The 27,216-nt window shown below is 34.0% G+C and overlaps 1 protein-coding gene across 1 annotated transcript in view; it reads right to left on the minus strand.

The window, feature by feature from the left end:
• The window catches only part of LOC149074633 (uncharacterized), a 111,355-nt gene that overhangs the window by 28,133 nt on the left and 56,006 nt on the right, over nt 1–27,216 (minus strand). The window contains exons 12-34 of the mRNA XM_089247024.1: nt 24,097–24,150; nt 22,015–22,068; nt 20,292–20,336; nt 20,116–20,169; nt 18,289–18,333; nt 18,131–18,184; nt 17,381–17,479; nt 16,937–16,981; nt 16,575–16,673; nt 15,081–15,188; nt 14,167–14,220; nt 12,750–12,857; nt 11,972–12,016; nt 9,878–9,931; nt 7,969–8,013; nt 7,111–7,164; nt 6,449–6,610; nt 5,679–5,876; nt 4,736–4,789; nt 3,568–3,729; nt 2,578–2,685; nt 2,036–2,089; nt 125–178 (exon numbers count right to left, since the gene is read on the minus strand). Of these exons, the coding sequence (XP_089103150.1) occupies nt 125–178; nt 2,036–2,089; nt 2,578–2,685; nt 3,568–3,729; nt 4,736–4,789; nt 5,679–5,876; nt 6,449–6,610; nt 7,111–7,164; nt 7,969–8,013; nt 9,878–9,931; nt 11,972–12,016; nt 12,750–12,857; nt 14,167–14,220; nt 15,081–15,188; nt 16,575–16,673; nt 16,937–16,981; nt 17,381–17,479; nt 18,131–18,184; nt 18,289–18,333; nt 20,116–20,169; nt 20,292–20,336; nt 22,015–22,068; nt 24,097–24,150 (1,809 nt within the window). The remainder of the gene's footprint in view (nt 1–124; nt 179–2,035; nt 2,090–2,577; nt 2,686–3,567; nt 3,730–4,735; nt 4,790–5,678; nt 5,877–6,448; nt 6,611–7,110; nt 7,165–7,968; nt 8,014–9,877; nt 9,932–11,971; nt 12,017–12,749; nt 12,858–14,166; nt 14,221–15,080; nt 15,189–16,574; nt 16,674–16,936; nt 16,982–17,380; nt 17,480–18,130; nt 18,185–18,288; nt 18,334–20,115; nt 20,170–20,291; nt 20,337–22,014; nt 22,069–24,096; nt 24,151–27,216) is intronic.

Here is a 27,216-nt window from a genome sequence, read left to right on the forward strand (position 1 = left end):
AATAACAGAGACATTTAACACATAACTATGCACAAATCTTCTTTTACATTGTATAAAATTTTGTGAAAAAAATGTACATAAGAGATATAAAAATGTTAGTTTTTCACAACCAAACCAACTGCACCTGCAATCCAACAGCCCCTTGAGCACCTGGAAGTCCTACTTCACCACGTTCTCCCTATAAATATAAAGAATATTTGCTTTTTACTCAAAATTCGTTTATGAAGAAACAAAGTTCATTGTGAGTGTTAAAATCAGCTAAAATTTAGATTTGAAAGCATAGACCATTTTAATTGTAATATATCTTGATTATGCTTCATTTTTACCAGTCATATCAAAAATATAAATTCATTTAAGTAATCAGTTATGACTCGTATGAAACTGATTGAGAAAAAAACAAAACTTTGAATGAAATATTTTTGCGTTGGAGATAAATGCAAACAAAATCCAAACACTTACAACATACGTTACATACACATCTACTCTATAATATAAAATCACAAACTGGAAAGTGTCCGTTTCTATGCAACGGAAATTATTTACGATTTCGGGTCTAGTTTTCTGTTAACTTCTGAATATATCGGGAATCGTTTGACCCATCGGGACAGAGATGAATGTATATATCATCAGTGCTCCCAACACACAGGATCCGAGCACTCAGGGCATTGGGCAGATACCTTCATGGGGAAGCTAACAGATTTCATTTCGAGGAGCCCTTGAAGAATCTCATTGTTTTCTTGTTGCTTTAACGTTGCAATGATACCCCCCCCCCCACCACATAGATCCGCACCTGGCTCTGGGTCACGCTTATGGTCATTCACATGCTTGCTTAAGCTCTAGATCATTCATTGGCCAGGTCCTTCGCTCTGCAGGTCATTTTTTTGGTCATTTACATGTTTGCTCAAGCTACAAGTCATTGTTTTGCTCACTCGCGTGCTTTTCAAAATCTTTAGGTCACTTTTTTGGTTGCTCACTGCTCTAGTCCCTAGCTATCTGGGCAGATGCGGATTTATTGAGGGTAATACACATTTTGCCACCCTTCTCCTATTCTACTAATTTTCTTGGACACTCATTCCTCAAATTTGACGCCCCTCTAAATTTTCGGCTCTGGGCTATAGCCCGCTAAACCAACCTGTAAATACACCACTGACGTTTTTCATCGTAGCTCAGTTGAATTGGTAATACTTACTAAACATTTTAACATTTTACAGGCCGAATTCAGATTGTGTTTCATTATTTTTACCCTTCTGATCCCCTTTAAGAGATAATATCATCCGAGAAATTTATAAGGAAAAAATGTTTTCTATATGTTTTGAACTCGTCTTTGTCCATGAAACAAAATTAGAATAAAAATTAGATCGTTTTTTCCATCGGAAATGCGTGATTTCAGGAAAATATTACAATCATAATAGTGATATAATAAATGAAATTTTTGTTTTCGAAATTAACACTGAATTTATACATTGATATAGCACTAAACCAACACTAGTGTCGATGTATGTAGAAACCATTTTTTCCGGTCTTCGGCAAATTTTGAACAATTTCATGTATTCTTGGCAATCTTGCAATCATTTGGCATTGTTTTTTGGTGGCAATCGATAATATCCCGAATTTTCCCGTATTTCCAATAATGAAGGGAATTTCCCGGATTTTCCTTGTTTTGTATTCTAAACCCTATCTTCATACTAAATTTCATGTTTCTAGGCTGGTAGAAGTGCTTAGAATTTTTGATGATAGGTGAGTCAGTCAGTCAGTGTCAACTCAAAATAACGAAATTTTGAGTTCAAATTTCTCAAGCACTACAAATGATAAAAAAAAAGTTAAATTCTAAGGTTTAATTGAATGTGTAAAATGCTTTAGATATGCCAAGTTTGAAGTGTCTGAACAGCTTCAGTGCGGAGATATGAAGGTCTCAAAAGAGCTTAAGTTGCTTCCAGAAAATTATGTTAAGGCCGAGCTTGTTTTGCTCGACTTGGCGGGGGCACTGTAGCGCCCCCTAGATTACAAATTAAAAAAAGAAAACTTCACAACTCACTTTTGGACCCGGACTTCCGTGGCTACCTTTGGGACCAGGTAGTCCTGGTAAACCCTGTAAAAAATTAATAAAATGTAATTTAGTCATGAGACGCCGTATGATATTGTTCTCTCAATTTCTCAATTCAAATGGTTATCGTTTTCACTTTTAAATTATGGTAAAATGAGTTTCTCAAATAGTTTTAATTTGTAATTGTCTTTAATTATTAAAATTATGAAAATAGTAAAAATAAGTATAAACTAAAACAAAAATGTTCGTATATAAAAAGTGAAATATTGCATTACTTTATTCTTAAGAAGTTACATTTATCAACTTCATGATTATTTTTCCGTACATTTGATACGTCCACTCTGATATTTTTTCATGGAATGTCATTTTGTACAGTATGTTTTGTATGTTAAAAGTGACGCATAGTACAGTATTACAGAAAAATTTCAATTTATGATAAAATTTGTTGTAGTGCGGTTTTATAAATTTTAATGCAACTGTGTATGGGCGAAATATATACAGTATATACGAGTATATGCATTTTGAATACTTACAGAGGGGCCAGGGTAACCTTGCAAGCCCTGTGGACCAAGAGCTCCCTTTTCTCCTTCAGGTCCCAGAGGACCAGGAATGCCTTCAGGACCTGGTGGTCCCACTGGTCCCTGAAAGAAATCACAGATAAATGAATAGTAACTATTAAATTCATATTTTGAATGAAACGCACGCACAAAAATTATCAGAAAACCCAGTCGTGAGTTACACATATTTTCTTGCATTTTTTATTAAAATTTCATGCATTAAAATGAAACATGTTTGAATTGAAGATTCTGGCTAAACCTCTAGGATATACCAGCAAAGCCAAGCATAACCTATCTCCCATCCTATACATAAAAAATGTCACCGACCGAATAGGGTTAATTTTGCGAAGACACTAAAGCGGGGTGCTCACCCGCAGAACTCCATAGGATTCCATAACGCAAAAGCTGGTTTTGGGGTGTGGCTACTCAAAATCAACCATTAAAATTGTGCACGCTGTGCTAGCCACATCTCAAAACTGGATTTTGCACTGTGGAATTCTGTGAACTTCTGCAGGTGTGAAACCGGCTTAAAAAGTATTCACGATCTTCAAATCCCACCGAACAATAGGCACCCTACTTGGATCGGCCAAGAATCTCCGGGTTCGAATTGACGAATTTCGTATAACAACCGGAAAATGTGATTAATTTCAGAGTATCATATACCATATATAATATATATGTTAACCAAGGACGTTTGGGTATTATGCATAATCGCCAGTAAATTTAGGGCAATTTATCAAACTCACCAAAACGGTCGGCGATTATGCATGAGTTTTATCACATTCACCAGCGCGTAAAATATATATAGCATTTGTTTTTAAATTACATGCCGTATTTCGTCATAATTGCCATAATACCATAATTTTACCATTCCAATCGAAAAAAAAAAAATGAAGTTCATGCTTACAACTGACAAATACTCTGATCATCATTGTGCGTAATTGAATGAAAAGTACAAGTACATACTTTTTCTCCTGGCTCTCCAGGTTGTCCAGTCAACCCTATAAGACCAACAGGACCAGGTTCTCCAGGTCGACCTTGAGGTCCAGGGGTTCCAGTGGATCCAGGAGTACCACGCTCTCCTTTTGGTCCTACAGGTCCAATGTCTCCTCTCCTACCAGTCAATCCCTATGGGGAGAAGAATATCACGCATTAATAGTTTAAACACTTTTTTAAATACATGTAAGAGAAAATTAAGCTAAAGTGATGATATAAAGCTACTTTATATAAATGGATGTTATTAACTGCACTCATGAAAATTCAAATAAAGAATAAAGCATGGGAAAAGTTGTATTTCATAAGTTTTCAATTCCTTTCATGCATTTTTTTCTTTTGTAACCGTACTTTAAAAGCCAGGGCCACACTCGTGTCAAGGCTCGCTCAATACGTTCCAAGGTTGGCCATGGGCAAGTTCCACCATTGGCAATGATCGTCAGATGCTGGAAGCTGAAAGGTATTGGAACGCTGGTGTAGTACTTCCCAGTTTCTAACCCAAGTCAAAGATGACGCCTTCCTTCGCGATCTTCCAATCCGTCTGGCCACATATTGGTCGAAGAACGCCAACAATCACAACACGCGTATGCGTATTATTTCCTTGGAGAGTGTTTTGGAAACAAATATTCACCAAGGAATATTGGACTAGGCTGGGCCAGCTTGTAGCCAGACTATGCCGCTGCTGATTATTTGCATCGGGAGAAGGCAAACATTGGGAGCAAATATTTGCGAATGACTATTGTACCAGCGTTGACACGAATGTGGCCCTGCCTTTATACTGTTCAATGTTTCAGATAAGGGATTCTAAACCTGTGCTCCTTCGAGCTCTTAGGGCTTTTTGTGCACTTCTCAGGGGTTATGCGGCCGCTCCAAAACAGCAAAATAAATACAAAAATTCGGCAAATAAATAAGAAAAACACCTACGGGGCCCTGAAGTAGAAAATATAGACTTAAAAAGCGAATCCAAAAAGTTTGAGAACCACTGTTTTAGGCTCTTTTACTTTTTAAATCTTTAATTTTTCATGAAGGATTAACTTGACCTTCGATCAAAAAATTAATTAAAAATTTATGTAGATTTTTCAAAGAAATAGATTCTGATGGAATAAAACTAGTTATTTTGCATGTTCAAATCATCACTCACAATCAATCCTGATGGTCCAGCACTTCCCTTTGCTCCCTTTTCTCCTCTAGGACCCTGAAAAAAAAAGTTGAAGATTCATTTCAATAGATACACTTTTAACTGATGGCATTGACTGTGACTAATTGTATGCACAAATTACCTAAAACTGTGGAGTACAGTAAAAGTCTGACATAACGAGTACAGCTTATGGAGAGAATCTGCTATAACGAGTAAGAGATTTGTAAGTGATTGTAAACGAGATGATGTTAAAGGTACAAAAAAAATTCGGTTATAGCGAGGTAAAATTACAAAGCTTTATAACGTGCATATTTCTCTATAACGTGCAAAAAATATCTAAAAATTTGTTTTCTGTTTTTCTAAAAACGAAACTAAATATGAAACTTATATGCAATAATATAAACATCCTATGCAATTGATGCTTGAATTTTTCAGAACCCAAGTAAAGTGAGATATGACTTTATCTGAAATGTGTGCTTAGGAAGTTTTTTCTGATTTCCATTGTAATAAAATCTAAAATTTGCAAGATATGAGGGCTGATGTCATATCTGGGTAAACATTTCACAATGATGAAATTATAATTGCATTGTACGTAATACTCACTGAAAAAATTCGAAACCTATAGGACTAAATAAACCGAACCATTCTGCGATTTTTTGTTATTTCTAAAATTGGAATATTTTATCAGTAAATCCCACTTCAAATGGACAAATTAAACTAAAGTATGTGTACAGTAACTTGAGTTCAAGATAAAGGCGTGTTTTTATTATAACTTACTTCTAAAGAAACTTTAGTTTAAGCCAATTGCTCTTTTTCAAGTGAACAAAATAACAAGACAGTGAATTATTCTTATAAATGAATTTTGCCTAGACATTCTGCTTATTATTCACTTTTGGATTAAAAAAAAGATTCACTGATTGCTTAAAATTTTGCAGTAGTATTTTACCGGATTTCCAGGTTTTCCAACAGGTCCGATTTCTCCCCGTAAGCCAGGCAATCCAGTCAAACCCACTGGACCTCTTTCTCCTGGAAATCCTCTTTCCCCTCTCTCACCTTGTTGACCCACTTGTCCATCAGGTCCAGGCACACCAGGAGATCCATCTTTTCCAGATTCACCTCGACTACCAGGAATACCAGGAATTCCCTAAGAATAAAGTCAAAAATATCAATAATCGGCAGCATCTAGTTGATGACCAAAATTTGTTCAGGAAATATTCTTTGAGAAAAAATCAGAGTTTAGAAATACAGTGTGTGAGTGTGAGAGAGAGATTTCGAAAAGTCTCGCTTGATTGCAAATTATATTGATATGAATTATAATTGATGAATTTCTACTAATACAAATACAAAGGCCACGACAGGTTGGATGACCAACGAGAAGCCTGAAAAAAGATGCCCACAAAACTGTGGATGCCCAACATATCCAAACAGCAATCCAACAAAGAGCAATTAGTTTCTCAAATAGCAATAATTGTGATAAAACATAAGACACTGCCCTTGAGAATTTTTTATAGTTGTCTTATCTAAGAATGGATATAGCTTGTCTTATTATTTATCACAATATATTTATCGTATTTCTGGTTTTCCGACAATACATTATTTTCGTCTATCTCAACTTGACCAAAAAACTCAAATGTTTAATACTTTTTATTCAATGCTAAGTAAAAAAGAAAGTAGTACATTTGATTATTGCAACTAAATAGTTGTTTTTATTATCACCTGGAATCCTCTTGGACCTTGAGGACCTATATCACCCTTGGGACCAGCTTCCCCTACAGAACCACGCTCTCCTTGTGGGCCGGGTAATCCATCTTTACCTGGATCTCCTCTATGTCCTGGATTACCAGCTACACCAGCAGGACCATCAGCTCCTGCTTCACCCTGCAAATAAATAGAAGTGCGGTATTTTTAAAACTTGGTAATTTTTTTTTCCGACCAATCGTGCAATTTTATTATTTTATACCAAATATAATAAGTGATATAAAATTGGTCTTTTCCCATCTCAATCATAACTACAGGGCGATTTAGAAAAAAATGGGGAAAACTTTAAGAGGTGGTAGTATATAGGATAGAAATTCCGGTAATCGATAATTCTAGACTTTAACCTTTACCTATATATATATATATTTACTTATTTATATTTTACAAATGATATTTATATATGATGATGTAATGATATTTTATATATATATATTATAAATGATAGAGGTGATATAATATGTTTTCAGCTAAGTTTCGCTTGATAAACAAAAATAATTTATTTAATGAGGAACATAACGGCACTTGAAATCTTTAATTCTCTTGAGAAAACTCTCGGTTACGTAACATATTTTCCAGTTAGAAAACATAGTAAAGGTAATTACTGACGTATAAAATCTTACCTTATCTCCTTTTGAACCAGGTAAACCAACTAAACCAGGAAGTCCTTGAATACCCTGGAGTAACAGAAATATGTTTGAGAATTCAACAATGAAACATCGAAAATCAACAATATTCATACAAATTTAACGACTTGTGAAAAATATACCAACGTCGTCATTCCTTATAATAAATTTTTAAAATCTTGAAATTATATACCACATTTATTTGGAATAAATACGACATTACTTGCACGAAATGAAAAAGAAACATTCAAATGTACTTGTGAGCACTTCACCAGCATATGTACCACAATTTTCTTGGATAAAAATTTAACTTTCATGTAATTGCTGTTTTCTTGTATTCTATAAACAAATGTTTATTACTAATTGCTCGCTTAGAATCAATTCTGTATAGTTGAAATATAATATAATTAATTAATATTTGATCGTATCTTGTTCAATTCTTAAAGATTATTTTTCAAAACAAAAAATAACGTATGAGCCAAATAAGTTCAATTGCTTGCTTAAATTGCTGCTTAATAAATAAGTTCAATTGTTAAGCTTTAAAATCCTATTTCTAGAAACATAAGTGTTTGCATTTACTGCAAAAAAATAAGAAGAATGTATTTTGTATTATTCGATGTTTTTGTTTTAAACGTTCATTCCACACTTAACCATTTGAATGTATTAAATTATGAGGTTGCATTATATATTTCTATACTGTCCGCTTGCAGGCAGAATAATGAAGACAATTACTTTAATTTAATAAGTAATTACTTTACTATAATTTTTGTGGTTAATTTAAGCATTTGCAAGTTCAAATCAAATTTATTACTTTATTATAGTTTCTGATGATAACATTGAAAAAAAAATTCTTACTTGTGGACCGGGTGAACCTTGTTTTCCGTCATTTCCAGGAACACCCTTTTAATAAAAAGAAAATTGCATAAAATTTATATAATATATTCTGAGAAAACACAGTAGCAGGAAATGTGAATGAATGGTGAATGAGATGAGAATTATCTGCATCCAATTCAGTAAAGATTACAAATTCAAAAAAGCTTAGTTAAAAAAACCGGATATTTAATAAAAATGCAGGGAAGGCAAAAAATACGTGAAAATATGACGCCCCACAAAATACAGGTAATATTGTTATTGTATTCATCTATATATCTATAAAATACAAGTTTTAAGATCCCAATGATGATTTTAATACAGGGCGTCCATAATTAAAAGACCCTATTTTAAAGCCTACAGGTGAAACCAGTCATCAAAAAAGTTTCACTTTGAATACCTGTAGTAAAAATGTAAATTTATGTGATGTCGCAGCAGCTGTTATAAAACCTAGAAACAGTCATGGTGATCTTGTTTCTCAATGTGTTTGCTGTTCACAATGACGATAAGTTTACGAAATCGCGCTTTCTTGGTCAAATTGTGTTTTTTTTTTAACCGAAACAGCAATTCCACAGTAACTGCTCTACAGAAATATCGGACTTGGAAGAGGATTCGGAAAGGCCCAATGAATGTTAAAAACATTCGAGTATGATAACGAAATTTGAAACCACAAAAGGATCGTTGGCTGTTCGTCCTGGAAGAAAACCCGTTTCTATAGACGCAGTACAGGAGGTTTCGCTTCAGGTGGAAGAGGACAGAGCTTCAAATTCTCGTGGTAGCAATAGTGTCACGCGTGTAGCACAGGCGCTGGATAGGCCACGTTCAATTGTCCATAAGATCATGCGGAATATCCTCCGATATTATCCGCACACTTTCACTTGTGCAGCGGTTGCTTCCACGTGATTATGACACCCGACTCCGGTTCTCATTGCAGTTTCTAGCTCGCGTTGAGGTCGATTCAGAATGGCCTCTGGACAGACGAAACGCATTTTCACTTGGATGGTACAGTCAATACTCACAACTGCCGAATTTGGGAACCAGAATACCTTAGAGGTTCCGTTGCATTCACCAAAAGTGACAGTATGGTGTGGATTTACTGTATCATTTATTTTTGGTCCCTACTTCTACGAGAAGTTACGTTCTACAGATCCAGTGAGATTTCCGATCACCGGGAAGCGATATGCATTGCTGTTACAGAACGAAATTGTTCCGGCTCTGCAAGCACGTCACTGGCTTGCAGACACAATCTTTATGCAAGACGAAGCTCCTCCACACATTGCAGCGTGTGTTAAGAAAATGTTCTTAAAACACATTTTACAGAAGAACGTGTCATCAGCCGGCACTTTTCCCTAATCTATGGCCTCGCCGATCCTTAATCCATGCGATTTTCGGCTTTGGGGCATTTGAAACGTCTGGTAAGTCGTGACAATCCAAGAACTTTACCTGACCTTAAAAACAGCATTTCACGCCACGTGCACACACTTCAGTCAGTTGTGGAACATGCCATTTCGCGATTTCACATGGTATCTGAAAATGATGGCCATCATATGAAACATGTTTTGTTGCAGTAATAATTGTAAAAGTGTCTAACAATTGTTAAAATTGTAAACGTTTACCTAAATGTGTCATTTCTTAATAAAACTCCCTCTAGTGACGACATGTGCAACTAATGTTTTCCGCTGAAACAAATTCCCATCACTTCATGAAGTCCTCCACAAAATTTCACAATTTTCTGATGACTGGTTTCGCCTCTGGCTACTTTAAAATAAGGTCTTTTAATTATGGACGCCCTGTACATGCTATTAAAAAAGTTAAATTGCCTCTAAAGAATCAATTTTCTAAAATTCTTTAGTGAAAAACTAAAAATATGTAGAAGTAATAAAAAAGAACTTACTCTTTCACCAGCTATTCCATCCTTTCCGGGACTTCCAGCTGAACCTGAGAAACCCTAAAATAAACAAAGAGCCACTGTAACAACAAAACTGATCAGTCAGAGTAATAAAAGCTGAAATCGGGAAATATTTTCGCTGTAGCTCCCCGTGGGTCCAGTCAAGGGGTTCTACGAGATGGATCAAGGAGAGATTAAATTGTGTTGAATGCAGTTAGAGTGTTGTAAATCTCAATCAGTGTGTCACAGCAATTTAGCGTGCTGCTAAGGCTGTGCGCACACCGGTTAGACACGACTAGACAAGACAGCTTTAGACAAGCTTACTTATTGTTGTTCACGGTAATGTGTATGGCGCAACGCACACCGGCTAATCAGACAAATTCAAACGTTGCGTCATAGAAATCAGTGTGAGCAAAAATGACTAAGTTTGTCATGTCGTGTCTAGTTGTGCGTCCAGCCTAAAGTAACTTGCGATCAGAAGTAAGTGCCACCTGATCCTATTCTCAAGGTCTTGTCCATGTTTTGGAATCCCTGCATCAAATGAAAAATAGTATCGGTGTTCACTTTTCAAAAATATCAAGTTTAAATTAATCGAAATGTGAAATTATGTGTAATTCAGTAATTGAATTCAGAGATAGCCGAGTTCTACAAATGTGTTTTTTGAAAGTTATTCAATCATGTTTTACATGTATGTTCGTGTATTTCGCTATTCTAGTTCTTGTGCCCGTAGAAGTAGTTTTTATGTATGGAAGACTGTTATACCTTGTAACATTATTTTTCAATTTTTTTTTTCAAATCAGTTTTTACCGTAAAACTTCACTAAATTCATATTTAGTATCGGTATACTGTATAAGAACTCGGGTGATATTTAAATTACCTTTCTGTTCTACTATAACCATGAGATTTGGATTTAAGAGCGGGTTGTGAAATGTTCCAAGGAAAAACATTGGGTCTTATACCTTGAAACAGGGTAAAATTACAAAGACGAAAAATACCAAATATCACTGGAAAAACAATATAATGACTATTTTTTAAATATAAATCATATATATTGAAGTAAAAATATCAAAATAATGACACAAGCATGATTATTAGTAAATATATCCACAAAAAATAATAATAACGGAGGTAGGAACGTACTTATTTATGTAGATGAAATGCGTAATTATTCTATTTTACACTTGTAGAAAGAAAAACTAAATGTTTTCAAATCTTATGCGTTCCTAGTTCTATCAGTTCCTTTGATGCTAGGTGATAACAAGATACAGCATCTGTGATGTTGTAACAATTAACATTTGCTATATTTGGCATTGATGAATAATATTTTCTCACCTCTCCTTATAAAGGAAATTCACTTGGTTAAAATTTTTGTTGGACGCATCCCACAATGTAAACTTTTGTTTCCAACAAATTTTACCAGGAAATTGAAACCAAAGGTGGATAGAATAGAAAAAATGGGGGAAACTTGAAGTTTTTGTAGGGGGAATATACAGAACTAAAAAATGCAAATATAAATTGTACTTTAAACACAAAAGAACAAGTATTTTAGAAGTTATAGAAGTTGAGTATTCCAGGGTAAATTAGGAAAACTTCCAAATTTTATACAGTTCCACGATACACGAATTTTTTTGTTTCATGGGAAACGATGTTCTACCATTTATGAAAAATATTAATAATTTTATTCACTGTTCTGTGGTATATGATTGAGAACTTGGTATGATTCATCAATTAATCGCATATAACTATACAAAATATAGTTCCCTAAACTTGCAGTGTTGAAAAGAAACACGGCAAAAACTAACACACTCCCTATTTTGTTACTAAAACTTACCGCTCTTGCAAAATCTCTGTCAAGATCACGAAGAGCTGAAACAACATTCAGTTGTGAAGTTATGTATTTCTAATGTCTTGCACACTCCAAAAGCATTAGGTTTCAAGGTCTACAATGGTCAAAACAAAACAGTTTCCCCTACCAATGTAAGCCAATTTCAGATAAATAATGTTCGTGATGTTACGATAAAAGCTGAACGTTTGAACTGACAAATATATATATAAGTAATTTTTTTTTCACGTTTACATTTAATCAGAGAAAAAACTCACCCTCAAACCTTGAGGGCCTGGAGTCCCTGGGCGACCTGGTTCACCCTGCAAACAAGAAAACATCATTATTAGAAGTTTAAAAAAATTCATGATTATATTTCAATCCTTAAATCCTGCGATAAAATGATTTATTTATTGATCAACGATTGATGTGTTTCACAATATGCAAGAAAATTATGGAAGAAGAAAAATCAAGTTGAGTTTATTTGTTGGATATATTGATGCTATATCGAAACGTACATTAGATCTGTGCAGCCATACAGAGTGAATGTAATTCTTTGTGCTCGAAGTATATTTTTTATTTAATGAGATTTAGAATGTTAGAGACATCGGTTCCGTGGACATCACCTGCTAGTTTGATATGTACAGGGCTGCCCTCGCAGACGCGGGCCCGGTGCCGGGTAAATAGGGTAGCGCCCTTAGCACCGATTTTTTTCTTCTTCTGTGAGAGAGGGAAATTTTGAGAAAGAGGGGGAAATCGTGAAAATTCAGAATTAATACAAAAAATAATTCCAGCACACCCTCTTCAAAATCCAGGGTGTATGAAAGTAATAATTCCAACACCCATGAAAATTCAGAATAAATGAAATAAATTGTTACAGAATGAACAAAAGTTCAAAATAAATGAAAGAAATAGTTTCTCATGAAAATTCTGAATTTATTTAAAAAAAGTCCAGATATGTTCAAAATTCAGAATTTTTTAATGAAATAAATAATATTTCGAAATCAACACTACTTTTTTCGATGGAAGTTCAAAATTCGAATTACTTAGGCTTACCTGCATGCCTTTTGGTCCTTGGATTCCTTCAGGTCCTCGTTCTCCAGGTAAGCCTTTTGCTCCGGGTGAACCTTCCGGTCCAGGTAAGCCACGAAGACCTGCAAGACCCTAAAGCAGAGTAGTTATTAGACCAATTAGACAGCTGTCGCCGTCTCTTATGACCGAATCAAAAAATCACATGTTTTTAACGGCAATATTCGATGAGATATTGGAATTTTAAAATTGGCGAAAAAGTGGGAAAGAACAGTTTAAAGTAGCGTACAAGTTCATTTTACTGTTCTTTCTGACTTTTTATCCTATCTTTTGAATTTACTGACATTATTTGAGTTTTTGTTAATGGTTTTCATTCAAAATTGTCAAAATTTTACTTCCGAAAAAAAGTCAGTCTTCATAAATTTTACTTTACATCAGTCGATGTGCTTTAGCACAGTTTTTAAACAAGATTTGATGTTTTGAAACGGTACGGGTTTCTTCTCTTTTCTATCAGAACAGTAGTTCGTTTATCACTGCCATCTCCCAGATGATTCAAAAGTAACAGGGAAATTGAAATTCAATAATTTTAAAAGCGTAGGTAGACCAAGTATGTGCTCAACTTTTTGATGATCGCAGATTCATCCCATAATAACTTAGTAACCAGTCGCTGGTCACTTGCGTGATTCTTTTAAATTTGTTTGAGGGCCATACACAATTAAATAGTGCCAAATTCCCAATTGAATACTGCAATGAAAATCTCAAATAATGAGGATTACTAGAGTGTAAATGGGTGATTGCCGGTCCCACACCCTCAAGTGAAACAGGGGGCCCCATAATCATTGAAGATTTTTTTACTTTCTGAATTTTCTGATTCAAAGAATACAGAATTGCTACAAATTGGAATATTCATATTTTTCTTTAACTTGTACTCGTTAGGGTCCGATAGTATTAGGTCTAGCTTTGCGAGCTACATTAGATGGCTCCCCCCCCCCCCCGAGGGCCACAAAATACATTCTCATTTGAACTCACAAGTATACAAAATTTTTTTTAACCCTTTGTGGTCCAGAGGTTTTTGTGGCACTTCGTTGGTACAGTTCGCCATCCCCGCAATGAGGAAGACCCCTGGATGTTTGTCTCTTTGGGGTTTTGTATAGTATTTCAGAGTTTTTTAAGAAGCCAGATTCACACAGGAGCCTTTCTATTATCGTAAGGAAACGTTGTAACAATGAAGAACCGTTTTTTCCTGATGCGGTCCTATATCGGGTCCACCTCGAAATAGGACCGCAAAAGGTTAAACTTTATATTTTGGCACACATATATAGTTATATTAATATATACATTTACATAATATACATTTGTGAAAGGTGTCTTTATGCGATCATATATATTTGTATTTTGTTGGATGAGAAATTAAAATATGCATAAATACGTCAAAAAGTCTTACTCTTTCTCCAGGTGCCCCTGACGGTCCTGGAGGACCCTCAGTTCCTGGTTTTCCCTGAAAAACAATTGAAACTTGGTTGAAGTTTGCAATATTTATTATTGAATTTAAAATAAAAACTTCGAAAACATAGTTAAGCTCAATGAAAGTTTTAAATTAATAACGTGCTTTTGCACATTACAATACAAACTACTATCCACAGATTAAATACCCTGTACATGCAATTTAATGAACTTATAACTAAACTTTTATTGGGTTTTTTTAAGTGGCCAACATTGCATGATTAATAATTATAATTTCCGTTACAATAATCTACCATATTTCAACACGAGCACCCTTTCACCAGGTTTAGGTGTTGAAATGTGATAATTTTATGCAACGAAAATTGTCATGACATTAATCATATTCTGTTTGTATTGTATTTTATGTGTTATGTCGAGTTTTTCGTTTTAAAAGCGCCACCTGTGCGTAAAATTTGAACTTTTTTAATTTATCGAAATCTTTAGGCCATGATAAGTATTTTAGTGCAAATAGCACTTTTTTATGTCAATTGGTTGATTTGTTGTTAATTTCGAAAAGTGTCCAGGATTTCTTGTCCGCCTTGTATTTCTTCTGTGAAATTCTGTCTAGTCTTTAAGCTGAGAAAATTTTTCATAAAAAATTCTCAGATATAGTCACAATCATTTTTAATCTGTAAGGCTCGTATAGACTGATCGAAATCAAATAATATGTCTTTGAATTACGCTTATAGTTTTTTTTTAAGTGAGTATACCCATTATTTTATAAAGAAGTTATGTATATATGTATATATTTTTACAAAAATAACCGAAATGTATTAAAAGTGTACAAAATGTATACATAATTAATTTCCAGATAAATTTTAACTGGAAGTTCATCAGATAAAAAAGTAAAATCACCCGTTTTCCTTGTCCACCAGGCACACCGGGTAGGCCACGTGGTCCAACTGGACCTGCCTCACCTTTTCTTCCAGACTCACCTCTCAAACCAGCTTCACCTTGTGCTCCCTAAAATGAGAATAAAACAATCATAGAAATGTATCAAAAATAACTACAGTAATACCCCGAAGTTACGCGATAGGTGGGACCAACGACAACCGCGTAAGTCAAATTCGCGTATGTTGGGGTACAGTTTTTACAGAAATACATACTCATATTAGTTAAATGGGAACACCTGCCTCTTTATTTCTTACTACGACTGTAGACTTATTGGTACTCTTCAATGGCTTCATAAAATCTAACTTGCGTTGTAATCTCATTTCGGTCGAGTAAAAAAGACTGTATTCCACTAAAACTATGTAAATGAAAGTCACGTTTTAAATGTTTTAACGTTTTAACGCTTTAAATGTTTCGATGCAACGCATTGGCCCATCGAAAGAAATGAGTTGCTTGTGTTTGGAGGCAAGAAAACAACTTTCAGTCATAAGTTGAAATTAATTGAAGGCTACACACTTCTTATTAACATGTTTTCCACCACCCCCGTTTTGTCAACAAGCAACTTGCCAGTGGACGGAGTCAGCTTTTGCTCAAAGGGAAAGAACAGAAAGGATGGTTTTTCCTTTCCCTTGAGTTCCCGGATTCCTCCAAGGTTGGATCGCTACCATCAAGGTAGCATACGATTAGTGTACAGTGTACAGCATAAAATAAGAGATAAGGATAATTTACTTCTTTCCTTGTTTTTTTTGTCATCTTCATTTTGTGTTGGGGGGAAATAATTTATCAGTACACGCATTTATTAATGTACTTGAAAACAGGTGACAATTTCTAGAAGGCTTAATAATTTCTGCTGTGGCAGTTACAATGCGGATCAGGAAAATTTTAAAAACTGCTTGAAAGGTTTCGAAAGACGTATTCACGTCAAAATATTTGTATCTGCTCTTGAAGCTGTTAATTTCATTTTTTTTATGTTCCTGTTTTTTCCAGCTGGACAGATCAGCAGCCAATCAGCGTATACGTCATTTTTTTCTACTTGCAAGTACCTCTTCATTGTTAAAACTTTAAGAGGTTTATAAAATTTTCTTGATCCGTATAATAACTGCAAAATTGGAAATAAAAGCGTTTCAAGAACCCGAAATACATACTTCAGGGTGACCGAAATAAAGCAGATCAACTTTGACGAGATTACTCGGGATTGCCGCTGTAAGGGTTAAAATTTTCAGTTTCAATTAAATGTTCCTACAGCAGATGGCACCTGAGAAAACTAGTATTTTTTCTTGCCCCTCGTTTTTAAAACATCCTTTTATCTTCGTTTTAATGTTTATTGACTTACACTGATTGTGCCTTGTGAACCTTCCAATCAACGGGAGATATCCATTTCAATTAATGTGAATTAAACATGTTATCACATTGATTTCACTCCTTCAACTATTTTATGACTTTTACGGGTGATCGTACCTGCGAACCTTTAGGTCCTGGTGTACCTGGACTGCCTGGAGGACCTTGAATCCCTCTTGCTCCTGGAAAACCTGGTGGACCAGGTGAACCTCTTTCGCCCTATGAAAGCGGAAAAAAATATTTTAAAAAGTTAAATTATTGCATTTATATATCTCAGAACCTGACTTTGACATGCATGTAATTGACTTCGTTGAAAAAAACGAGATCCTCTTAATATTTATTTGTAAGAATTATAATGATTTATAAGTTGATGTTTGTCATTTCTAGAAAGATTTAATAGATTTACATTGCATCATGCTTTTATTGGTTTGGATGATATTTCGTTACTGATTGAAATATTTAAATAAGTATTACATACTTACCGGATTTCCTTGTTCTCCAGAAGAACCGTCTTTTCCTGATGGGCCCTAAAAAAAGTTGAATCAAAAAATATGTTTAAAAATATATGTATGCGACCAGACCCAACAGCATCATTGGCCAATCATCCTACAAATGATTTTATGTGCTAAATAGTCTAATTATTATTTTAATTAACAAATAATTATTAAATTAATTAATAATCATTACTATATAATTCCTGATTATTTGTTAATTTAATTATTTTATAATTAAATAATTTGTATCTGTTCTTCAACGTTTCTCCTGATTTTTGTGCATTTACAAGTATTGAAAGACTACTACTGCTCTATACATTTCATCGTTTGAAAAACATTTGTTCAACGATGGTAAAAATTAAATGTAATTACTGTTTAAATATTGTAGAAAGAAACTAAAGTTCTCTTTAATATTTTTGAGGAAATACTTACAATCGGACCTCTTTCTCCATTCAATCCAGGAGCTCCTCTTTCTCCTCTAGGACCCGAAGATCCTTGACTGCCTTTCGGTCCTATAGCTCCAGTTTCACCCTAAAAAATAAGAATAACGGTAAACATAAAATATTTATTGAAATTTACATCTAAGATTAGTTTTAATGTTTGAAAAATATATTTTTGACTCGTACTTTGATATTTAATGATCGTAAACAAATTAAATGAATAACAAGAATTAATGTTATTTTGTTTCTGCGAAGGAAAAATGTTACATTAGTTTTATATAAAATAAAGTAAGAATACCGTCGGCGTTCTCTCAAGCAAAAGTCACCAAGTCCACAAAATATTTTGACGGACTACTGTAGTTAATTAAAATTTCCAATTAATTATTTCATGATATGAATAGTCATGAATCACGAACCAGTTATCTAAACATAAGTAAATCTATTGTAGGAGTTGGAAACCTTTAAAATAATTTTTACTCTATTTTTCATAACGACTCAAATGTCTAAATTGTTTTAAACTAGACTTGTGACTTCTGCTCGAATGCCGATGATATTATACTCAGTCAGAATTCACTCAATTATTTTCGGAAGATGGTGAAACTAATATAATAACAGTACTTGGCATTGTAGTTTGGACAATCGGGTATAGAAGCTTCGTTACAGAAGTAAATAATCAGAATCATTAAACGAGTTTCACGGGATTTTTCGATTAAAGAACAAAATTGTACACTAAATTTCTTACTTTCAAGCCAGGAGATCCAGGAAAGCCTGGTGGTCCAGGTCTGCCTATAGGGCCCTGTGATGAAATAAACAGATTTATCGAGATTGAAATTCTAAGAAATATTTTTATTTTTACAAATTAAGAAAAAGGTTGAAGAAAAATAAATTTCAAAAACATACCGTGGGACCAGCTTGTCCTGGTAATCCATCCACACCTCTCAAACCCTACGCAAAAAGAAGAATACGATTACTTCTTATAACTTTGAATGATAGAGGATTTCAAAGAGCAATTTTTTTATGTTTTCATAAATTTCATAAAATGTATGTATTTTTTTATGTATGTATATAATTTAATCGTATTTTTTGATATAACAACAATAATAATTGCTATTATTTTTTGTATCCTTGAACACTAAACGTTTAGCAGAATAATTTAATAATAGTGTACGTTTTTTAATAGACCCCTAGCGCAATGAAATTCTGTACTTATGCGTGTAGATGCATTTTTACCAAAGTGAATATTGAACAATGAACCCATTGTCAACGCTAAAAGAAATGCTACGTTCATTTGCAATCATATTCAAGTCTATATGGAGAAAGTCCCTATTGTTAGGATTTTTTTCCAGCTACATCTATTAGTTTCATATCATCTGCCAGTTCGCTAACACAATCCCATCAATATTCTGACCGACTTTATCGATGCATTGCGAAAATAGTATCATCTCAGGATACTCCCTTGAACGACATCCATCGAATCAGAAAATTCTCTGTTCACCATGATCCGCTATGACTTACCCCACAACCACGACTTTATCCAATTTAACCAGCTGCCGCAATCCTAAGTTCATGTATACGTTTCCAAAGTTTTATATGTTGGGCCCGATTAAATGCTCTTTGAAAATCTAGATAGATATGGTCCACACATTTACGCTTGTCCTCAAAGCTTCAGTCACATGATCATAAAACCAAAGCAGTTTGGTTACTTATGCTTTTCTCTTCCTAAACCATTTTATTCTGACAATGAACAGTCTGTACACTGTTCCCATTCTGCGTGAGTACATTAACAGTTAGACCCTGATTTAATAATCCCATAAAGAATTCTGCCGCTGTAACAAGGTTAGCGTCATATTGAATCATGGCCAAACTCCCGTTTCAAGAACCTACATTTCATAAAGACATACATTTTTACAAACGATCTTGAGTATCCAATTAATACTATGGTATTCTATAACTTACTCACACATTCTGTGCTTTATGAGTATTCAATTTCATTTCCAATTATATAACTTTTCTCTTATAATAATGGCCTATTCATAATTAAGCAATTATGGTTATACTTTTAATACTTGTTTGTGAACACCACGTGGATATGCTGATGCAATTCCACGTGCTGATGCAATTTCAAAAGAACTACAGTGGGACCTTCTAAATAACCAACACCCTTGGGACAGAAAATTTTGTCCACTAATGAGGAGTGTTCATTAATAGATAGTGAAATATATCGAGGTCCGTCGTCATTATTCAAAAAAAGTGTCTGTTAGCAGAAGGTGTCCGCTAACGGGGAGTGTCCTTTTTCGGAAGTTCTCTCCACTGCAATTTCGATTGTTTGTTAATCACACTTTCATTGATTGTTTGTATTGTGCACCTAGTGAAGTTAGAGCCAACTTGCTTTCACCGGATGTACACCAAACAAATAAATTACTATTCTACCGCACACCAACTTCGGTCATATTGCCATACAGTAATTTACTACCGATAGAGTTGGACCGCAAATGTTTCTCTCCAGAGAAAGCTATGAGATATACTCCCGTATCCATCTCACCACTGCACCATTCACGCCCAAAATTTCACGAGAACTGCTGCAGTATCATCGATAGTTTTTGAATACATCGATAAATAAATCCGTGCACGGGAAAGAAGTAAATGTAACATTTCTTATCAAAATACTCTCATACATTGTAGTTTCAAACGCAAATATATATAAGTAATTATTTGAGTATAACTTACAGGTGGTCCTGGGGGTCCTTCACGTCCTCTTTCACCTCGAGGGCCTGCTGGACCCTAGAATGAAAAAAAGAAATAAATGAAGATAATTTATAGACAAGAACTAATATAATTTCTTGAAAAGTAAACATATAGGAACTTAATAATAAGAACTAAAAAAAACAGTAATGTTTTCTTACCATCGGGCCAGGTAATCCCATTTTTCCATTTGCACCTGTAGAACCCTGAAAAAAAATAATATTTTGATGATTTTTATGATACATAAACATAAAGATTATGAAAACAAACACAAAGGAATAAATTAGTTTATTTAATTTTCTTTAATGCTTTTTTAATTTCATTTTTATTGGAACATTATGGAATAAAAAATTTTTACAGTTTCTCTCTAAGTATCCGACATTCTTTAAAACGTCATATTAAGAAAAAATATCGTTCCCCCCCCCCTTTTTTATGAAATCCCTATTTTTGGTGATTCCAAAACAGACCTTGTTTTGTTTATATGGCCTTGCAATCGAATTTAAGCTCACTTTAGTCATGCGTTTTTACATAATGTAATTCGTGAATAAACACGTTTCATGAAGAATGTTATTTTTAGCATTTTAACTTGAATTTTAAACATGATTCCTAAAAATCTATATTTTGATTGTGTCACCACAAAATTTTAATATGATAGCTTGTCATATAATGTTAAGGCTATGAGAACCAAAATCTAAGGTCTATTCAATGTATTTGTCTAATTACAGTGCATATGCACGGTAAGTTAAATGAAGTTTCAAAAAATTCACACGTGTATCAACAGATTTAGGTGTAATTTATGAGCATACTTTTCAAGTTTTGGTTCATAACCTGCACTTGATAAATTTACTGTGAAAATAACAAAATATTTCATTCATAGAATTTTTTGCAATCGTGTTTCGAATATTACATGAATTTTGCTTAACTGGGTTGGTGTTCGCAAATTTTCCAAAACGCACATTATTGAATTTTTCAATTTTCCAATACTATGAAATTTTCTGCGTCTAATTGTGTTGGAATTTTTGTTCTACCCTGTACTAGAAATATTTTTAAAATATTTTAATATTAACTGCTGGCAGGCATTATATTTGCTAATGCTTTCCGCTAAAATGCTCTTTTTAAGTTTTTTGTTAGAGAAGAAACTTTTTTTCGAACATCACTCGTTCGAATGTCTTGACTATGACGTTATATACTTTAACACGGGGATTTTTTATTTACATTATTTAAAAATTTCTTATGGCACAAAATATGGATAAATTTTGGTGATTTTTGAAAAAGTTGCAAGAAAAGAATAACCAACAATTAAAATCCTGAATGTTCATGTTCAATTGTATAAAAATATCCATAGTATTTGAGAGATAAAAAAAATTAATGCCTAAAGTGAATAGAAAGTTTTTGAATGTTCCTTAAAGGAAGGTGATTTTCTATATAGAGGATTTCATGTCTTGAAAATTGGGACTTTACTGGAGTTAATATGGCCATTTTCTGCGCTGGGGCTGTATCAATAATCATACAAGTTTTATAATTTATAATGCACTGTAATATTCATGTACGGAAATAAATTGAAATTGAAATTGGAAAGTATGGAAGTCAAGATCGTGCACTAACCCCCTTAAAATCAGACAAAAATAACTTTCTCATAGAAAATGGCATAGGTATTAGCATGCCATTAGAATAATTTAAATTGCCAAAATTTATAAAATCGCTTTCACCATTCTCAGACACTTTCTGTCAAAAAATATAATTGAAGTTCACTCTAGTACCATTTTATAAAAAAGTGATAAGAATGTAGTCGGATACCTTAAGAACATGGTATGTATTATGCAAGATAAATTTCACCGTTTATTAATATAATTTACATTCTCTTTTAAAAACATGAAAACTCACCTTTTCTCCAGAAACACCTTGCTCTCCTTTAGCCCCATCTATTCCAGGAAAACCCTAAATGAGAGGTTAAAAAATCTACTGCAGTTTTCTTCTAGTTCTATTTGCATCATTATAATACAGATGAAATAAATATTTTCAATGCAATGTGTGTGTGTGTGAGCAGTGTTTCTATATATACCTAATATTTTAGTGTTGTTTGAGTAATTATTTTGTGGAAGATATTTATTTATTCAGTGATATTACCGAAGTTACAAATGATGTATGCATTCATGCTGCGTGTTTTACAGAAGTAATAAAAGTTCCTTACTTGATTTTCTAAAATTAAAGTATAAATTACTTTAATTGTTTGAAAAAAAAAACTATTATCAAAAATAAGGAAATCGGGTATTTTTTGATTCCCACAAAAATTTTTTAAGGGAAGTATAGAAAAATAAAATGTGATGTTTCATCCAATGTTTACCCTAACGTTATGGATTGAATAGAGAGAGGGGTGTACATTTTTCCCCATTTTCAATTTTTTGGTGGAGGGAGGGGAAGTTGTACAAAATTTTTCATTTTCAAATTTCCCCAAATCAATCGAATGTAATATATCCGTAATTAATGACGAATCAATCACAAATGTAACCAATTGGTTGTTTTTTTTCAAGTTTTGTAAAATATCTTTTATCTAACTTTTATAGTGCAATCGCGGCCTTCTGCACCATGTGTTTTCGAACTGGTGTTCCGCGGAATCTTGGGGTTCCACTTGATCAAACGAGATTTTCTTTTAAATAAACTCAGTTCACTTTGGATGACTAAACAACTTAAAAACAGCACAACGTTATATTTGAACCAGAAACTTCAGAAATTCCTGAATGTCATTTTCCGTTTCATTAGGAAATTATAAGTTGTAAAAACAGTGTTTTTTTTGGAAATTTTTTGTTCACTAGAACTGAAGTTCGTGAATTTCAGAATTTACGTGTACTTTACGAGACACCTAGGGCTATTAACTCGTGAGTCCCACCCGGGCAAGGGCACTGGTACCTCAGTGGCATAGGCGCTTTCACGATAAAATCTGGCACAATGATATATGGCAATAAATCTGTAAATTAAGAGGTGGTGGTGAATAAGCACGTTTTCTTTTTGACCTGGTTCTATAATGCTGTTGGGACTGCAGTAGGGAGCACTTTTTTTAGATAAATATTCAAAATTTATTTGACTTCCGTAGTAGAGCAGCCTCATTATCATCAAGGGATCCGCAGAACAGCCTTATAACTATCAAGGGTTCCGTAAGAAGTTTTACGTAGGAAACGCCTGGTTTACACAGTTCAGAGTTCAGGTGTCTTCAATTGTCTTAGGCCGGAAATACAATATGAAAGTTTGATAAAACACATCTTTTACAAAACTTGAAAAAAAAATCAATAAGTTTATCACATTCCTTCGAATGCAACCGCTTATTAGTTGCATTTTTCAAGTTTCATAAAATAATTTTTATAAAAATTTTACAGTGTAATACTGGCTTTATCCATGATTTAAAAAATAAAAGTGTTAATGACATTTATGTTCAGTGTGAAAAAGTATTAAGGTGTGTAACGACCCTTGAATTCGATTTTTCAAAAATTACTTTTGTTCCACTTGACTACAAAAAAATTCAAAAAATTGGAAACGTCAGGAAGAAAATGCCTTAGACCATAGCCAAATAGCCCAGATACCGCTTGTATATGTCACAAAAAAAAATTTAAAGTCATTTAACTGAAAAATTGATTTCAGGGGTCGTGACACTCCTTAAATCATTTACATACTTGTAACACAGTTTCATTATGGTATTATAACATGTAACTGCGCTAAAGAATTGCTTCAAATTGTCAAAAATTCATGTCCTTATTTTATGCATTGGCAGAGCATTCATTTACACATATTTTACCCTTTTAGTGAAAAAACTGAATTATTCTAATATTATATATCCCTTCATTTTCTATTAACTCAATGGAATTTTCCAGTCATTGAATAACCTGCATTAAAATTACAAATGAAAGAATTTTTTAATAAATGAATCAATTTTTTTGTCGTCAAATCTAAAAATTTTAACATCAGAGTACTTACTCTATGTCCTTTTGGACCTGGTAAGCCAGGTAGACCCGGTGGTCCTCTAGATCCCTATGAAAAATATTTAAAAAAAAATGCAGGTTTAAATTACAATAAACTAGAAACAGAAATACTAGTAATATACAGAGACTCTCAGTAATCCGGCGGTGCGCTATTCCAGTCCGCCCAGTAATCTGGCGTTTTTAGGCGATTTTTGTTCGTGCATAGAAGAGTAAAAAAATTTCACTCCATGTTATGTAGGCAGAAATTTATATTCTTTTAAATCATACATGCTCATACCATTGCCAGCGGACCAAATTTAGCTTTCTGTGTCATCTGCTGTGGCCCGCGATCTTAAACCTAATTTTGTTAAAGTGAACTGAATGGCACGTTTACAGATAGTAATTCAAGTGACGCGTGATTTCCTACATCACTTAAGTGGTCTGCGAAACATTTCTAGATCACTTCAATGACCTTCGGTACAGTTCCAGATCACTTGGGGGATCCGCGGCGTGTTGAAAGCTGACTTAAATGACCCTAGGCACAGTCCTACATCATTTGAGTAAAATGGTAAAAGTGACCCATGGTACAGTTTCACATCACCTAAGCGGCCCGCAGTACCTTCCAAGATTGCTTAAGTGACCCCCGGCACATCAACAGATCCCTCAATTAATCTCTGGCACATTCATGGATCACTTGAGTGACCTTCGGCACAGCTCCAGATCATTCAAATGGTCCACGGCATATTTACAGGTCAACCAAGTTGTACGTGGTGCATTTACAGATCACCAAAGTGGTCTACGACACGCTTACAAATCCCTGAAGTGGCCCGCGACACGTTCGCAAACCAATTAAGTGGCCCGTACTCTTCTCAAGGTTGAGAACCGTTGATGTAAATGGAATTTTTCCATCAACTTCCAGTAATCCTGACCACCCTGGTCTGATATGTGCCGGATGAGCGAGAGTCTACTGAATGTATTAAGACGCAGGTATTTAAAAATAATAGAAACTAAATGTTTATATAAAACAAGTCGAGTATATATGGTTAGGAGAAGACTTTCATACCAATAAAATAATTTAAAATTGACCGGTTCATAAATCTCGGGAGGCGAGGGGGCGCTGTAACACAAAGCGGATAATCGAGAACCCCCGAAATTTTTAACATAATCTCATTCGTTCAACTAACCCCCAATAAGGGAGAGTGCCCATGTACCGTCCCCTCTAAGCAAAATCGTTAATTCTGAAAATTTGTAAATTTGTATAGAATTAAAAATAATTTAAAAACTGGTTTACGTAACTCAACTCCATATCTAATAGTGCCGCAATTGTGATTGCACTGAATAAATTTTTTCTAACCAAAAAAAAAATAATAATCAAAACAACGCAAAGTTTGGATTTTCATCAAAGGTATTCTAATTCCGTCCCCTATTTCCAGTTATTATCTACACATTTATTTTAGTTGCTCATATTTATTTTAGTTATAAATGTTATATTATAGTTATAAATGTTATATTATAGTTATAAATGTTATATTATAGTTATATTACTTATATTATAGTTATATTACTTATATTATAGTTATATTACTTATATTATAGTTATATTACTTATATTATAGTTATATTAGTTATATTTATTAGTTTTAGTTAATATATATGTGCACAGGGGATTATAATTACAGTTTCCGAACTCTGAGTAGTTTTTTTCACAAACCCGTCATCTAAATACAGCCAAATTTTTAGGATATCTTAATACGACCATGGGAGACAGATTTGTGAAATAAAAAAATAGTTAAATTTTCGACCATTAGGTTGAAAAAGGGCGCTTTTTTTATTGAATTTTCCTTTTCCCCCCATGGATCATATAGCGAATGTACAAGTTTGAACGGAATACGTCCTCCAGAATGGTACATAGGTTGGAATAGCGTCAGCATACCGACGGGTGCTACATTGGTCTGAGCAGTGTCAGTATATTGAAACTACTGAGACCTATGTAGCGCCCGTTCTGGTAGACATATTCCATTGAAACTTGGTATATGTGCTATATGGACCATAGGGAAATGTGGAATGCAATAAAAAGCGCCACTTTTTCACCTGGTGGGTGGAAAATAGAACTATTCTATTTATTCCATAAATTTCTCTCCCGTGGACTCATAAAGATATCGTAAAAATTTGACTATTCGGATAAGCAGTTTTTGAGAAAAACTACTCAGAGCACGGGAACTTTAATTCTAATCACCTGTATATGATTAGATATATTTCTATATATATTGCTAATATTTATTACTTTATTATATTTATATAATTAGCTGTTTTCTCATGAATGAGACATAGAAATGTTAAATACGGTGTAAAACGGTTGAAAAGTGATCATACATCAATCGAAATTACTCTAATTAGTCAGGAAGAAAATATACGGGGCTTCCTGTAAGTGCTAATGCGGCCTTAAGCTCACCAACCGTCCGTCGTAGAGGTATGATGTCAATTTGAAAATACTTTTCAAAAGGCATTCAAAAATTACCCTTTACCAGTATTGACAGCGCAAATGAAGTGTGTCACAAAATAAAAACTCTAAATTTTTTTACGCCCCGCACCCCCACCGTCCTCTAACTTCCAATTAGAAAGTTGTTGCCCTGTCTCTCTTTAGGTCAACAGAAGAATTCCAAATTTCTAAGCGCAATATTCGCTAAGGTATTTTTGAATTCAAAAATCTGAGAAAAGCTGGGAAAGGACACCATAAATGAGGGAAAGAAGCGATATGTGGGTGTGTCCGTTAGTTTCTGCTGTTCTTCCATGACTTTTCTCCGAATTTTTGAATTCAAATATCTTAGCGAGTATTGTATTTAGAGACTTGGAATTTTTTCCGTTGGCTTCAGGAGATACAAGGCAACAACGTCCCAACAGGAAGTTAGAGGACAAGGGGACTGTATGACACTGTATTTTCACTCTCGAAATTAGTTCAGGGTAATTTTTGAACATTTTTTAAATTGAAACTCTCTCTATACCTCTGCGACGGACGGTTGATGAAATAAAGGCCACATTAGCACTTACATGACAATCTGTATGTCACAAGAATATACATGATGAGTTTCACTCCGATACTCAGAGGGGGACGGATTTAAGAATTCAGCTATAGCAA

Source organism: Pholcus phalangioides, unplaced genomic scaffold, assembly GCF_987345545.1.
Source record: "Pholcus phalangioides strain wild (caught in Gottingen) unplaced genomic scaffold, Ppha-v1.0 ptg000017l_1, whole genome shotgun sequence".
NCBI classification, from domain to species: domain Eukaryota; kingdom Metazoa; phylum Arthropoda; class Arachnida; order Araneae; family Pholcidae; genus Pholcus; species Pholcus phalangioides.